The 17427-nt window shown below is 36.1% G+C and overlaps 1 protein-coding gene across 1 annotated transcript; it reads left to right on the top strand.

The window, feature by feature from the left end:
* Positions 1 to 950: 950 nt before the first annotated feature.
* Positions 951 to 16441, top strand: LOC127164262 (NACHT, LRR and PYD domains-containing protein 3). The gene is made up of 11 exons (XM_051108107.1): positions 951 to 1287; positions 1369 to 1425; positions 1896 to 3699; positions 6951 to 7124; positions 7217 to 7390; positions 8775 to 8948; positions 9040 to 9213; positions 9318 to 9491; positions 11412 to 11574; positions 15956 to 16002; positions 16371 to 16441. Exons 1-9 carry the CDS (start codon positions 1029 to 1031, stop codon positions 11533 to 11535), a joined length of 3114 nt encoding a protein of 1037 aa, XP_050964064.1. The 5' UTR covers positions 951 to 1028; the 3' UTR covers positions 11536 to 11574; positions 15956 to 16002; positions 16371 to 16441.
* The last annotated feature ends 986 nt before the right edge of the window (positions 16442 to 17427 follow it).

Below are 17427 nucleotides of genomic sequence, written 5' to 3'. Positions count from 1 at the left end.
GCTTTCTGCTTGTGCCATTTTGACTTGCTCATTTTCATAACTCTCACTTTAATTATCGGGCACTGACTTTCTCTCTAAACTGAGGATCCAATCAGAGCCAAATCACTCGCTCCAACGGCCCCAAACACGTTGAATTGTGCAAAATTCTACCAACATGAGTCGACCGGATGTGGTGTTTCCTGGCCTTTACAAAGCAGAAATCAGCAGAAATATCCATATTTAAAACTTTATGAACAGTAATCTCTAGCTTCTGCTGTCATATCCATATTCAAAATAGTGCAGAAGTGCAGATGAGAGAGCAAAACAAAACACCAGTCACAAATTGAGTATAAAACGAGGATTTGTAAAGAAAAATGTCAAAGGATTTTGATATAAGCCAAGAGGAGACTGATTTTCCTTTGCTAAACTAAGAAGAAACTTTATACAGTCTTCCAGATGCGTATGTGACCCTTTCTGTGAAATCCTGGCTAAAGTCTCAAAATCTTACTTTGAGATAAAAAACATCAAAGTTTGATTTCATCCATTGACATTGCCTTACTCAGTCAGTATTAAAGATATCAAGATTACATTTTTACGTAATGATCTTTACCTTATAAAGGATGATTTTATGTAGAAAACAGTAAATCACAAAAAATGACTTCAGCTGGGTTTTCACAACCAGGGTCACTTATTGTATTCATGTTTTTCCCCGCTAAGTTGAACTGTACTATGTAAAGTAATCTTGAGCGATGGAAAGGCGCTATAATATATAAATAAATTTTTTTCTTAAGCATAGAGGTTTTTGGTCAAGTTAATAAAATCTCTGTCATATGAATTTAACAGAAGGAAATGAATGATCATCCAAATGGGGAAATTTCATCTGGTTCTTCTGGAAATAGTGTTATAAATTAAAAATAATCTCCTGAGGTTCATGGTTATTTTTTTTGAAACTTCAGAAAATACAGTTTCAGGCCCTATTTACTGAGTGTGCAGTAAGAGTGGAACTACTGTAAAACATTTTCCTCATGTTCAACAGCAGTCAGTGAAGAATGATGGCGTCTGTTAAGCAACTGCTTTATGACACACTGGATGATCTGGAAGAAGAAAAATTGAAGAGATTTAAGAGCTACTTAAGAGAAGATGGACCTATTCCAGTTTCTGTACTGGAGAAAGCAGATGCAACTGACACAGTAGATCAGATTCTGGATTGTTTTGGACCAGAAAGTGCTGTGAAGATCACGTTACATATCCTAAAAAAGATGAACCAGAACCATCTTGCTGAACAGTTAGAGAACAAACACACCAAAGGTAATAAAGAAAAAAATACTGTAATGTCAAACCCGTAATGTAAAAAAAAAGAAGTGATAAATCTTTTCATCTCTCTTCCAGTCAAAATAATCAGCTGTGCTCAGACTGAAGTCAGAGTTGATCTGAATACTGAAACAGGTGCAAAAGTAAATGCTACAACAGCAAAAGCATATGTTGGTTTAATTATGGATTCTGCACAAAGTTTACTTTATAAATCATGTTAGCATTACATTATTCAAGATTTTTATGTTTATATACTGCTATGTATATATACTATGTTTATATACACACACTCATGCCATTATAAGAGACACTCAGAGCTGTAATCTTGGCAAATGGAGGATTTCCAAAACTACTGAATAAATGGGTGTCAATAATTGTGGCAATTGTGTATTTGAGAAAAACTTTTATTTTATAAGGAGATTTACCCCTATTTTTATTTTTATTTTATTTTTTTTTAATAAAAGATCAAGTATATTACCGATGCAGATTAATTTGTTTATATTTACCAAGGCCATGACTGTGTATTATAAATTCAGTATATTATAAATTAAAATTTATGGGAAAGAATTTCCAGAATGAAATGCCTCATTTTGTATTATATTCAGTCTATTTAACAGAGGATTGGAAGCTGCAGAAGTTTTTGGACTCACTTTTGACTCACAAAATGAATATGAAGAAGAAAACAGAACATATTTTTGAGGGCAACAAAGAAGATGAAACAGAACTCAAGGCTGTTTACACAGAACTGTTCATCACAGAGGGAGATATGAAAGATGTTAATCAGGAACATGAGATTGTGAAGATTGATGATGCTTTTAAGAACAAAAAAACACAGGACAAACCAATCAAATGTAATGATATATTTACTGAACTGAGGAAAAACAATGAGAAAAAGATTGTGCTGACCAAGGGAGTTGCTGGCATTGGAAAAACTGTCTCTGTGCACAAGTTCATCCTTGACTGGGCAGAAGGAGAAGTCAATCAGGATATACATTGTGTGTTCCTGCTTCCATTCAGAGAGATTAACTTAATGACAAATGAAGATTTCAGTCTCCATGAACTTCTGCTGGAATTTTATCCTGAACTGAAGAACCTGGAGAAATCAAAGTTATATGAGGAATGTAAGCTTGTGTTTATATTTGATGGACTTGATGAGAGTCACCTGCCTCTGAATTTTAAAAGTAGGTCTCTGAACACTGTTGAGAAAAAAGCATCTGTAGATGTGCTGTTTACAAGTCTGGTCAAAGGGGATCTGCTTCCATCAGCTCTTGTGTGGGTGACATCACGACCAGCAGCAGCCAATCAGATCCCTCCTCGCTATGTAGGTTTATTTACAGAGGTGCGAGGATTCACTGACCAACAGAAGGAGGAGTACTTCAGAAAGAGAATCACAGATGAGAATCTGGCTTCCAAAATCATCTCACACATTAAGATGTCTCGTAGTCTCTACATCATGTGCCACATTCCTGTGTTCTGCTGGATCACGGCCACAGTACTTCAGGATATTCTCATTGAGAACAATGCAGAGAACATCAGCATAACACTGACTGAAATGTACATTCACTTTCTGCTTATACAGATGAATATGAAGAACCAGAAGTATGATGTAAAAGAAGAAAGAGAATCTTCAGAGCACTTGCAATTAAATAGAGAGATGATTTTGAAGTTAGCCAAGTTAGCATTTGAACAACTGAAGCAGGAATACATTGTGTTCTATAAGGAAGATCTAAAAGCATGTGGTATTGATGCTAGTAAAGACACTGAGTTCACAGGAATGATCGCTGAGATCTTCAAAAGGGAACACGGACTTCATGGAGCAAAGGTCTTCTCTTTTGTGCATCTGAGTGTTCAAGAGTTTCTCGCTGCAGTGCATGTGTTCATCTGCTACCTGAACAAGAACATGCAGGAGCTTCAGTTTTTCTTTGATAAATCAGAAGAAAATATCACATTGCAGAAGCTACTGCAGAACACTGTTGATAAGGCCATGGAGAATAAGAGAGGACATCTGGACCTGTTCCTGCGGTTTCTAATGGGCATTTCACTGAAATCCAGTCAAAACCTGCTTAAAGGCCTGATCACACACACTGAAGACACCACAGAGAGCATCACAAAAACAATTGAATACATTAAACAAGAACAAAATAAGTATTTTATCTCAGATGAAGCTTTAGTTAACCTATTTTACTGCTTACTTGAGCTCAAAGATCATTCATTATATGAGGAAATCCAGAGTTACCTCAGTTCAGATGAACATCCAGGAAGAGACCTCTCATCTTCAATGTGCACAGTGCTGACCTACGTACTGTTCATGTCAGAGAAGGTGCTGGATGAGTTCAACCCAAAGAGGTTCACGTCACCTTCAAACTATGAGAGACTCATCCCAGCTGTGAGATGCTGCAGAAAAGCACTGTGAGTAATTTCACTGACTAATGTTTAATTGAAGATTTTGTTCTACATCACTAAACAATTGAATGACTGATGGACTGAAGAGTTCACACTGTTGACTGAACATACTGAGGTTTGACATTCACATTCACTGAATGTTCAAATATGTGGATAAAAAATTGGTGTCTCATAACTATATAGCAGATATTTCCCCTATCTATATTGCAGTGTGATTGTATCAGTGGCCTTTTCTCCAAGAACACAAGACAGACAATGCCTACTCAAAAAACCTGATAAAAAAAATAGTCAGTGTTCCCAACCATCCTGGAACACCTGGAATTTTGTAATGCAGTTATGAGAATGAAATAATACCTAAACTTCCTTAATGACTTCTTTCAACATTTCAAATTAGCTTTATATTCACTTCAACAGTAAAATTCTCAGCTCTGAGGATCTTATTATTTTTGGTTCTTGCCTCATTTCAGTAGGACAGATTCAGTGTGTTGATAACTTGACAACCACTGTGACTGGATCACTGAATCAGTGAGTTGAACTGGATCAGTTTGATTCATGAACGATTTACTGCAGTGTTGAGCTCAAATGCACAGATGAGTTAAGAGCTTAACCCTCAAGAGTTGACCCTAAGACATTTTTCAGGCTTTGTAGGTGTTGGGACATTTGTGTTTACTTAAGTTACTTACTTTACTTAAGACATTTTAATGGATAAAGTGGTAACATTTGAAAAAAAAAGTATACAGTAAAAAGCATTTACAAATAATTTGCAAACTGTAGTTATTCAATAGTTCATAACCTGTTGTTAATATATTAATAGACTATATACAAACAGTGAGGTCTTAATTTATTGTCACTGTAATTAACAAATTATTATTGGTTAATTTTTATAATTTAATTTATTGTTTTATTGTTTTAACCTTTATTTGTCATTAATTGCATTAGTATTAAGAGTTTCTTAAAATGTACAAATACATTAAGCCTTTGCCCACAGTTAAACATAACTACTTAAAAAATTAAATGCTGTCAATATGAAATGCATACAAATACTTATTAGATTATGTTGTTAAAATACATCAGTTAGGATTAGGGGTAGGTTTAGAGTTAGGCTTAGTGGAAAATGGATATACAGTTTATACAGTATAATTTATACAGTATACTATGCAAGGTCCCTATAAAACATGGAACCCCAATGTGTGTATGTGTGCTTAATGTATTTGTAAACATTTCAAGGATCACTGCATTTTAGTGCAATTAATGTCCAGTAAAAGGTGGTTTAAAGCACTTAATTTATGATATTTTCAGATGCTCTTTGACCCAATCTAAAGTGAGAACAATCTGCAGTTAATAAGTTGTCAACAAAGTATTATACAACCCCTGGCAAAAAGTATGGAATCGCCCCTCTCAGAAGATGTTCATTCAAATGTTTAATTGTGTAGAAAAAAAAAAACAAGCACATATATGCCACAAAACAATTTTCACTCAACAATCCAAACTTCTGGCTGTATAAAACACTTTTTTTAAAAAAAGCAAAGAAAGATAACTATAGTCAATTACAACTGTTTTTACAGATCACACAGAGGAAAAAAATATGGAAAATATTCACACAAATCTGAGGAAAATTATATGTAATCACCATGCACTTTGCATTTCTAAAACAAACACCTGTATCTGATTACAACTGCTAATTAGTCTGCAGTTAAAAAAGAGTGCTTGCACACATTAGTGATGTGTTGAACCAAGATGATTGACATAACTCATGGCTCCAACACGAGAGATGTCAGTTGAAACAAAGGAGAGGATTATCAAACTTCTCGAAGAAGGTAAATCTTCACGGAATGTTGCAAAAGATGTTGGTTGTTCCCAGTCAGCTGTGTCTAAAATCTGGACCAAGTACAAATCAAATGGAAAGGTTGTAAAAGGGAAGTGTACTGGTAGACCAAGAAAGACATTAAAGCGCAAAGACAGAAAACTTAAAGCAATATGCCTTGAAAACAGAAAATGCACAACAAAACAAATGAGGAACAAATGGGCAGAAAGTGGAGTCAATGTCTGTGACCGGACTATAAGAAATCGCCTGAAAGAAATGGGATTTACATACAGAAAAGCCAAACGAAAACCATCATTAACATCTAAACAGAAAAAAACAAGGTTTCAGTGGGCTAAAGAAAGACAGTCTTGGACTGTGGATGACTGGATGAGAGTTATATTCAGTGATGAATCACAAATCTGCATTGGGCAGGGTGATGATGCTGGAACTTTTGTTTGGTGCTGTTCCAAAGAAATTTATAAAGACAACTGCCTGAAGAAAACATGCAAATTTCCACAGTCATTAATGATATGGGGTTGTATGTCAGGTAAGGGTATGGGAGAGATGACAGTCATTACATCTTCTATAAATGCACAAGTTTATGTTGAGATTTTGGACACTTTTCTTATTCCATCAATTGAAAGGATGTTTGGTGATGGTAGCATCATTTTTCAGGATGATAATGCATTGTGCCATAGGGCAAAATCTGTGAAAACATTCCTACAGGAAAGACATATAATGTCAATGAAGAATACCATAGTCCTAATAGTCCGGACCTCAATCCAATTGAAAATCTGCGGTGGAAATTAAAGAAAATGGTCCATGACAAGGCTTCAACCTGCAAAGCTGATCTGGCAACTGCAATAAGACAAAGCTGGAGACAGATTGATGAAGTATACTGTTTGTCATTAGTTAAATCCATGCCTCAGAGAATTCAAGCTGTTATAAAAGCCAGAGGTGGTGCAACAAAGTACTAGTATTGTTTTTATTTGGTGATTCCACATAATTTTCCTCAGATTTGTGTGATTCCATATTTTTTTCCTCTGTGTGATCTGTAAAAACAGTTGTAATTGACTATAGTTATCTTTTTTTGTTTTTGTTTTTTTAAAAAAGTGTTTTATACAGCCAGAAGTTTGGATTGAGTGAAAATTGTTTTGTGGCATATATGTGCTTGTTTTGTTTTCTACACAATTCAACATTTGAATGAACATCTTCTGAGAGGGGTGATTCCATACTTTTTGCCAGGGGTTGTATATGACAATAAATGAACTCACTAACTACAGTTTATAAACTGCTAATAAACTATAATATTTTTGAAATTATATAGAAGTGCTTTGGTATTGTTCATATTATAACGTGTTATTCAGTACAAACATGCACTCCAGATTATAAACTATATAACTTATCTAATAAATTCACATTAATATTGCTTTTTGTTTTGTTTTCTTCACAGGTTGTGTGGGTGTCATCTCACTGCTCAGTCCTGTGAAAGTTTGTCTTCAGCTCTACAGTCATCAAACTCTGTCCTGAGAGAGCTGGATCTGAGTAACAATGACCTGCAGGATCATGGAGTGAAGCTTCTTTCTGAAGGAATGAAGAGTCCAAACTCTAAGCTGGAGATATTGAGGTTTAAGTTTTAAAATACTTGATTATTTATTTTTTCAAAAGAATCACACTAAGATTAATTCTGTATTAAATTACTGTGTTGTTCTTGTTCAGATTGTCCATATGTAATCTCACTGCTCAGTCTTGTGGGAGTTTGTCATCAGTTTTACAATCATCAAACTCTGTCCTGAAAGAACTGGACCTGAGTAACAATGACCTGCAGGATTCTGGAGTGATGCTTCTTTCTGAAGGACTGAAGAGTCCAAACTGTCAGCTGGAGATACTGAGGTAACTGGTTTACCATAAAATAATTAACAAAATGCTACCACAATAGAAGTCCATTAAATTTTGTCAACAAATATTTAATCTGCTCTCAATGCAATGCCAGAACAAGAGACAAAAACATTCCCAGATAGTATCCAGATGTGGGCCATTTAAGGCAATGATATGACACTGCTGGCCTTCTTATGGCCTGGACAAAAGGGATGTGAGCCTGAAGTGGCACATGTGGGCATCTTTAGGCAAATATGCGGTGTTCACTACAATGTGTAATCTGAATGTGACCCTAAAGTCATGCATGTGGTAAATATTAAATATGGCCCAAAACGTGCCAACCAAATGTGGTCCACCTTTGGCAAAAATGTGGCACAATCGACAAAGGATAATCAGGGTATAAACCAAATGTGGTCCACATACTGTACATATGTTTCAGCAAATGCAACCCAGGTATATTAAAATGTATCTGGGCCAGTCTTGGCAAAGATATGGCAGTGTAAGCACTGGCTAATGTGGGTGTGAGCCTGAAGTGGCCTGCATATAAAATGATTAATTTTGCCCAAATAATTAATAACAATTTGGGCCACTTTTGACAAATATACGGCACAATCAGCTTAATCAGTGTGTAAGACTAACTTGTCCCACATTTGACATGGCAAATATGCCCTTATATCACAAATCATATGAGGGCCACTTCTGGTTTGGATGTAGCACTTGATACTGGCTAATTAAAATGTTTGCATACCTTGACTCCAGAATCACACCTAAGAATCTTTGTGTGATTCTGGAGTAAGACCTTAGTTTCAGTAGTCATGTCAAAGCAGTAACTAAATCAGCACACTATAACCTTAAAAACGCTGCAATAATTAGATGTTTCCAGTCAAGACTTGGAGAGCCTTTATCACCAGCAGGGTGGATTACTGTAATGGTCTCCTCACTGGCCTTCCCAAGAAGACCATTAGACAGCTGCAGCTCATCCAGAACACTGCGGACTAGAACCAGAAAATCTGAGCATATTACACCAGTCCTCAGATCCTTACACTGGCTTCCAGTTATATTTAGGATTGATTTTAAAGTATTATTGCCCATTTATAAATCACTAAATGGTCTAGGACCTAAATACATTGCAGATATGCCCACTAAATGTAAGCCTAACAGACCACTCAGATCATTAGGATCAAGTAAATTAGTAATACCAAGGGTTCACCCCAACCAGGTGGAATCTGCTTGTAGCTATTATGCCACCAGCTGTTGGAACCAGCTTTCAGAAGAGATCAGATGTGCTAAATCAGTAGCCATATTTTGATCTAGACAAACATGCACTCCAGATTATAAACTATATAACCTATCTAATAAATTCACATTAATATGGCTGTTTGTTTTGTTCTCTTCACAGGCTGTATAGGTGTCATCTCACTACTCAGTCTTGTGAAAGTTTGTCTTCAGTTCTACAGTCCTCAAACTCTGTCCTGAGAGAGCTGGATCTGAGTAACAATGACTTGCAGGATCATGGAGTGAAACTTTTTTCTGATGGACTGAAGAGTCCAACCTCTAAGCTGGAGATATTGAGGTTTGAGTTTTAAAATACTTGATTATTTATTTATTCATTTATTAAAAAGAATCACACTAAAATTAATTCTGTATTCAATTACTATGTTCAGGTTTTCCATGTGTAATCTCACTGCTCAGTCTTGTGGGAATTTGTCATCAGTTTTGAAATCCTCAAACTTTGTCTTGAGAGAGCTGGACCTGAGTAACAATGACCTGCAGGATCATGGAGTGAAGTTTCTTTCTGAAGGACTAAAGAGTCCAAACTCTAAGCTGGCAATATTGAGGTTTGAGTTTTAAAATACTTGATTGATTGATTGATTATTTCTTTTTTTTAAATCACAATTTTAAGATTAATTCTGTATGTTATTACTGTGTTCTTCTTGTTCAGGTTTTCCATGTGTAATCTCACTGCTCAGTGTTGTGGGAATTTGTCATCAGTTTTACAATCATCAAACTCTGTCCTGAGAGAACTGGACCTGAGTAACAATGACCTGCAGGATTCTGGAGTAATGCTTCTTTTTGAAGGACTGAAGAGTCCAAACTGTCAGCTGGAGATACTGAGGTAATTGTTTTTTCATAAAATAATTAACAAAATGCTATCACAGTAAAAGTCCATTAAATTGTGTCAACAATTATTTAATCTGCTCTCAATGCAATGCCAGAAAAAGAGACAAAAAATTCCCAGATAGTATCCGGATGTGGGCCACTTAAGCCAATGATATGGCACTGCTGGCCTTCTTATGGCCCGGACAAAAGGGATGTAAGCCTGAAGTGGCCCACATGTTAAATAGCAAAAGTAACCCAAATGTATTAAATCCCATGTGGGCCTTTTTAGGCAAATATGCGGTGTTCACTGCGATGTGTAATCTGAATGTGTCCCTAAAGTGGTGCATGTGGTAAATATTGAATATGGCCCAAATAGTGCCAACCAAATGTGGGTCACCTTTGGCAAAAATGTGACGCAATCATATGTTTCAGTAAATGTGGTCCATTACATTAAAATGTATCTGGGCCAGTTTTGGCAAAGATATGGCAAAGTAAGCACTGGCTAATGTGGGCGTGAGCCTAAAGTGGCCCGCATATAAAATCATGATAGATCTTACAGACTTACTGAATCTGAGTGAGAAGCATTTGGGTTCAAACCTGTATGTGGGCCAGATGAAAATGTCAGGTGTGGGCCTGATCTGGGCCTCAGGAATTTTGCTAGAATTTTTGTTTAATCTTTTAACTAACATTGTTTTATACTTCAACTGTTTTATATTTATAGATTTTATTGTAGGCAAGGTGTGATGATTTGAGAAGGCAAAAGTTATCAAACCGACTATAATTAGCCTTTCGCTGGCCGCTTCTTTAAAAAAAACAAAAACATATATTTAACGAAAAAGGCTTCAAAACATTTTTTTTTTTCTAAACAAACGAAATATAATCACTGTGCCATTGCATACAAAACTGAACTATTTTAATAGCTGAAGCAGTAGTATAAGCTGTTTTGGGAGAAGGGGGAAAAAGACGGGCCTGGGTCCGAGAATAGTTTGCCAGATCTTCAATTGCTTTTGCTTTCGTTTGAGGGTATTTAACACCGTCTAGTACCTCCGTACAACCAGGCGTGGGCATGGCTAACCACTCCAATTGCAGCGTGGTTGACAAGGGGATGACTAACCTTCCTAATATTGTGTTGGTCCCCCTTTTTGCTGCAAAAATAACCCTGATCCATTGAGGTATGGACTCCATTAGACCTCTGAAGGTTTGCTGCGATATCTGGCACCAAGATGTTAGTCCTGTAAGTTGTGAGGAGGGGCCTCCATAGATCGGACTTGTTTTTTTCAGCACATCCCACAGACGCTTGATTAAATTGAGATCTGGGGAACTATTGCGGGTATCACATGCAGAGGCAGCATGATCAAGAGTCATAAATATCAAACATGTTAGGTATTTATGATTTGGGATCCTGCGGGCTCTGACGTGATCAGGAGCAGTAAATTAATCTTAATGACAACACACAATTGAGGATTTTTTTCTGGACAAAAAATCATTTGCGACAATCCTTGAATCAGGCTATTCCCCCTGATTGCCTAGGGGTACAAATCAGGCTCAAAATCAGGCTTAAAATCTTCATATGTGGATTTCAGTGTTGCATTTACAAATGCGACTGTGAGAATCTGAAAATGGCTTCTTATTTCATTTTACAACATTACAAGTTTTGGTTTTAAATCTAATCTTTATATTCTTTCTTTTATTACTTTGTTGATATAAGATTTCAGGACCAGTATTGTGCCACTATTGTTTGTGAGAGATTTAACACTTTACTTTTGCATTTAAATGAAAGATATATAATGTTCAATGATTTGGGGTAATATTTGTTTCTTCCTGATAATGCTAAATGAGCACAAAATGATCTTTTTTGTGGAATAAATCAGTTCAATATAAAAAAGAAAAACAACCACATTCATGTGATGTGGACTGTTATTGTATGTTTTTGTAGGTTGTCTGGCTGTATGGTGACAGAGAAAGGCTGTCATTGTGTGTCTTCAGTTCTGAGTTCAAACCCCTCACACCTGAGAGAGCTGGACCTGAGCTACAATCACCCAGGAGATTCAGGAGTCTGAAAAACTGAAGGATCCAAACTGCAAACTGGACAAACTCAAGTATGTCAAGCAGGAAGAGTTTTTGGGTTTTATTGTTTAAACATTTCAGTGTCTCTGTATATCTATATGAGTCTAGGAGTTTCTAGAGAATGCAACAATCTAAAAAATTAAAGATCACTAGTCTGAGAAGTAAAATCTGAAATAAACTGTTCAGACAAAACAAATGAACAAAAAACATTACTTTAACTCCTAACTGGCCACAAAACAGGAGCAGACAGTTAAACTAACCCTGAAGCTAAACAGGGTTAAGCCTGATCAGTACCTGGATGGGAGACCTCCTAAGAATTAAAATAATAATTAATTCAAATGTATTTATTATTTTTGCTATCATGATACTAGCATGTATGAAGGTGACATGAAAATAGGACTTTTTCCGTGTTCAAGAGCTATAATCGGGTCTCTGGTGCATCTACCAACACAGAAAACATGAAAAAGGAAAATCCAGTAATTTTGTTTTGTGAAAAAAATGAGTGTGTCAGATTTCGCTCCCCCTGTGACGTAGAAAGGGGATCTTATTATAATATTACCGCCCCATAATCTGCACGTTTCCACCCACTGCACTGCCATTGTGTTTTTCACAGCCTCAGAGGAGACAAGAGAGTAGTGGATTTGTTGATTTAATTTACATTAATGCTTGTCTGGGACACATGGATTTTTTTGAAGGGGCATGTGAAAGAGAATTTCCCAACCAGACAACTAATCTGATCAAAACATCTAATTAGGGAAGCATTTTGGCGAGAATAATTCTGATTTTACTACATTTGGTGTGAACGGCAATTGCTAATGAATAATGTATTGACAGTAATAAGGTCACGCCAGTTGAGGATCGCACAGCCTGTCTGTGTGTGAGACAATCTCTTGGAGAAATCAACACAAGTAAACTCAACTGCACACAGAAGAAACAAATATATTTATAACATATAGCCTAGTTATACAACGTGTCACGACCAAGACAGTGCAGTTTTCCCTGAAAACCACACTTGTAAATGTGAGATTGATTTTGGATAACAAAATTAGTTAAAAACAAAGATCACAGCTGAACAGTCACATATCGCTGAGCAACATACAGCAGTGTTTCGTTACTGAATGATTCAACGTTTCTGAATGAATCACTTGCGTCAATGATTCAATGATCCATTCATGAAGACGGGCACTTGCTTCATTCTTGAATGAATCAGTGACTCATTCATTAAAACAGTCACTTGCTGCCTCCTATTGGTGGTTTATTTTCATATTTAAAAGTAGCTTATCTTTGTATTTTTTCCAATATTTCATATTTTTATATTACAAACTGATTTTAAACACTAAGTTTATAACATTATTTATACTGTTACAATTTTACAATGTAAATGCTTTCATGCTACACTTTAGCTTCATTAGACGTGTAAATGCATTTAAATGGCCATTTAAACTTCTGTTTCTTCTGCAGTGGAAAGATTGGTTACATTTAATATGGTTAGGGAAAAATGCCCATTAAATAGGCAAAAAAAGAGACACTGGAAATCAATTTAAATACATTTTAGTGTGCAGTAACTCCCTACAACAAAATTATGTAGCCAATGAAAATGCTGAGTGGCTAGTAATTATGGAAAACCACTAGCCACAGTGACTGGTGAGCAAAAAAGTTGATGTCAAGCCCTGTTTGTAACTCCTGTATTTTTAACATAAACTTGTGTATCTTTGACAGTTTAAACAATAAGACATTAAAGAGAACTTATTTTAGTACTTGCATGCTGTGTGACAACCGCTTTCTGTCCACGTGCTGTGGATTTGTGCGCTCAGAAAACCATATGTCAGAAGTTCAAACTGAAATGGGTATAAAACGCATGATTTCAGTGTAATTTACATGATAATCAAAACCATGTTTTTTTTGGAAGAGATCTGAGATAACCAGGTGGGGAGCAGCTCACTGTGTTAGCATTGCTGGTGTGTTTTAAAGCATGTTTAACATGTTGTTGTATCTCGATAATCTTTTCATAATCATTGAAAGTCAAAATCATAGTTAGGTTGACTTGGGAAAGCCAACCTTCTATTGCTGAAATGCTATTTAAACTCCTTCATCTTCTTCTGAGACATTTAAAATGTATCTCCTCCTGGAGTTTTCAAGCTACCGTTTATCCACCAAATACAGCTCAGATACTGATTTAGTGTGCTATTATATTTTCTAACTGATCAGATTTTTTTTTTTTTCAAATTAATGATTAAAACTGGGAAAAATCCCACAGATTTACATTGAAAGCTCCCGAGCTCGTGAATCAGTATATCGTGTACATGAATTCGGTCACTGGTAAGTTCCCTGGTTCATTGCACGTTGGACCAGTGTTCACTAGAATTCGAATGGCATCGCTATATACAGCGTCAACGGACAACATGGTAAAACATCATCACTGGAATTAATAAACAACAAGCAGGATCAATCTCATTTTAATATTATTTTTTATTCTCTTTAAACACATTGTTCTGTTACATATTCTCACAACATGTCAGCCGAATGTTAAATTATAAATGTTAATTAGATGTGTTTATTATGAATTACTGACGTTTTTGCAGAGTTTCTTTTTTAACAGTGCAGCTGTGGCATTAAATTACTTCTAAAAAAATTATATTACAAACTCCTTGATGAGAAATATAACATAGCTCTTCAGCGGTGAAGCTATTTTATTGATAAAATTGGGGGGCAGCAATGAAGTTTCTGTGTTTCTGAATGTGTGTGTGGTGTGTGTGTGTGAGTGACTGAATGTTAAGGTGACCAGATTTCTGAAATGGAAACCGAGAACATTTCCTAGTTCAGTGGGAAAAAATATCACTGAAATCTCATTTGTGATTATCTATAATCATGTTTAATATTTTCTAACTGTCTTTAACATTTTCAGTGAGTACAGTAATTACAACTTTACAAATTTTATGTTTGCTTTTGGAATTTTCTATCCCTATTCAGGCTTATTATTTTGCATGTTAGGCTCATTTTGACAAAGTGTGTGCTTTCTACAAATCTAACTGTGCAAGTGTAATTGATTTATTTTATTTTATATATACAGTCGTGGTCAGAATTGTTGGTACCCTTGTTAAATATGATCAAAATAGGCTGTGAAAATAAATCTGTATTGTCCATCCATTTGATCTTTAATTAAATAATATAATATATTACAATATCTAATATCTAATAAAAATCACATTGTGAAGTAAATTGTCTCTAATATACAATGGCCACAATTACCCTTAGAAATTCTTGAGTAAAATATGTATAAAGTATATTTCCATTCATATTTCCATTTTTTTAGCACACCAGCATGACAAAGAACATGAAATTATCCAGGAGTGTAAATGTGAGGTGATACAAAGGTCAAATTCCCTTCATCATTGATCACAATGAGAAAAACCAAAGAATATATAGTTCTGATGTGCAGCAAAAGATTGTTAAGCCTCACAAATTATTAAGTGTCTATAAGAAAAGAGCTCAAGCACTGAAAATCCCCAATAATTAAGTTCTAATCAACTTCCAAATCTGTCTGGAAGAGGACGTGTGTTTATATTATCCTAATGCATGATGAGGAGGAGAGTTTGTACCAAAGATCAAATGAATAAACAATGCAGATTTATTTATTTATTTTTGATCATATTTACTGAGGGTACCATCAATTCTGACCACGCCTATATATATTTCTCATATTGTAGTTGTGATGATGGAAGTTTCAGGAATGTTTAATATTGTGTGCAAAACAATCCTGCAACATTATCATGTGTGTTGTTGTACAGTGAACACAAACGGTCGCCTATTAGTTTGTTTTACTTGTAAAGTTATTATGTTACTGCCTTGAAACCGATAACGGCATCTCTTTTGACAATAATTGTCCTTTGTTCTCGTCCAGGTTCTTCATGGTTAAAGTAGCGGCGTGACCAAATAATCAGTAATAGCTCACAGCACCTCTGCTGGTGAAAATAATCACAATCACACGATTACCAGCTGGTGATATTGGACAAGCTTTTACAGTGCATGTGCAGGTTGTTTTGAACGTGCTGTAAAAACGGGGACATTTCTGGGGACAGATCCAGTCGGGGACAGGACAACAAAAACTGGGATGTCTGGTCACCCTACTGAATGTGAGATATATGAAGATACAAAGCCCTACTAGCAACCGCCCCATGTACCCTAGCAACTGCACAGCAACACCCTAGCAACCACCTTGTGTACCTTGGCAACAACATAGCAACAGCCTAGCCACCAACACAAATACCCTAGCAACAATATAGCAACAGCCTAGCAACCACCCCAAGTACCTTAGCAACTGCATTGCAACCACCCTGAGTACCATGGCAACTGCATAGCAACAGTTTGTTGACTGACTGAATGTGTGTGTGTGTGTGTGTGTGTGTTTTCTAGTGTGGATCATGGAGGAGAATCCAGGATTACAGCAGGACTGAAGAAATGTATGTCTACAACACACACACACACACACACACACAGATTTGTTTTTGTCAACTGTGGGGATTTGCCATAGACTTCTATAGTTTTTGTACTGACAAAACAATATTGTCTATCCCCTAACTCAACCCTAACCCTAAACCTACCCCTTACAGAAAACCTGTTTGCATCGTTACACTTTCAGATAAACATCATTTACTATTTTTAATCATTTTTTTTACATTGTGGGGACCGCAGGCCAGTCCCCACAATGTCAAAAATTTCAGGTTTTACTATCCACAATGTAAGAACAAGTACACACACACACACACACACACACACACAGCTGTAGTGATTGTTGTTGTGTTATAAATGTGTCTGTTCTTGTGTTCAGATGCCTGTTTTCTCACACTGGATCCAAACACAGCAAACACTGAACTCATTCTGTCTGAGGAGAACAGAAAGGTGACACGTGTGTTTGGGTATCAGTCGTATCCTGATCATCCAGACAGATTTGATGTGTATCATCAGGTGTTGTGTAGAGAGAGTGTGTGTGGACGCTGTTACTGGGAGATTGAGTGCAGTGGAGATTATGGTATGTGTATATCAGTGTCATATAAGAGCATCAGCAGGAAGGGAGGCAGTGTTGAGTGTTTGTTTGGATGTAATGATCAGTCCTGGAGTTTGTTCTGCTCTCCCTATAGTTACTCATTCAGACACAATAACACAGAGACTCGTCTCCCTTTAGAGCCCATCATCAGTAGAATAGGAGTGTATGTGGATGATTATGATAATGATGATGATGATTTCAGTAGAATAGCAGTGTCTGACAATATCTATAGAACAGGAGTGTATGTGGATGAGAGTGCAGGAACTCTGTCCTTCTACAGCGTCTCTGACACAATGAGTCTCATCCACACAGTCCAGACCACATTCACTCAGCCGCTCTATCCTGGGTTTTATGTTTATCCTTCATCATCAGTGAAACTGTGTTGATGAATCAGATCAGACTAATGAGAGATTCTACCCATAATGCTCTGAGCTGCATGATGAATCAGTAAGAGTGAGATGTTATCAAGTCTCTTCATGACATTAATACTGCAGCTCAACTTCTGAAATTCAAATAACAGAATAAATGTGTGTCAGAAATCAGTGTGTGTGTGTCTATATGTGTTTTTATTGTTGTGTCTCAGTCATTCGTTTTATTAGTGTTAAAACGTAAAAAATGTCACAAACATAATTGATGAAGATCATGTAATTAATTTCTCTTGTTTTTGTGCAGAAATAATAAAACACTGACAAATCAAGCTGAAATCAGATTTTAATTAATGTTTGTATCATGAATATAATCAATTCCTCACAAGACTGAAATGAGCTTCTGACATTATAAAATATGACATTAATCACAGCATTTACTATAATACAATATTTTGTAACTACAGTAAAGCTAT

The sequence above is a fragment of the Labeo rohita genome, chromosome 4 (assembly GCF_022985175.1).
Source record: "Labeo rohita strain BAU-BD-2019 chromosome 4, IGBB_LRoh.1.0, whole genome shotgun sequence".
NCBI lineage: Eukaryota > Metazoa > Chordata > Actinopteri > Cypriniformes > Cyprinidae > Labeo > Labeo rohita.
This window is presented reverse-complemented; position numbering and strand designations above follow the sequence as displayed.

Coding starts and splice junctions, on each gene's coding strand:
- LOC127164262 (XM_051108107.1), top strand. CDS start 1,029: ATGATGGCGTCTGTTAAGCAACTGCTTTATGACACACTGGATGATCTG. Junction 7,391..8,774: donor TGTCAGCTGGAGATACTGAG/GTAACTGGTTTA, acceptor TTCTCTTCACAG/GCTGTATAGGTGTCATCTCA. Junction 8,949..9,039: donor TCTAAGCTGGAGATATTGAG/GTTTGAGTTTTA, acceptor TACTATGTTCAG/GTTTTCCATGTGTAATCTCA.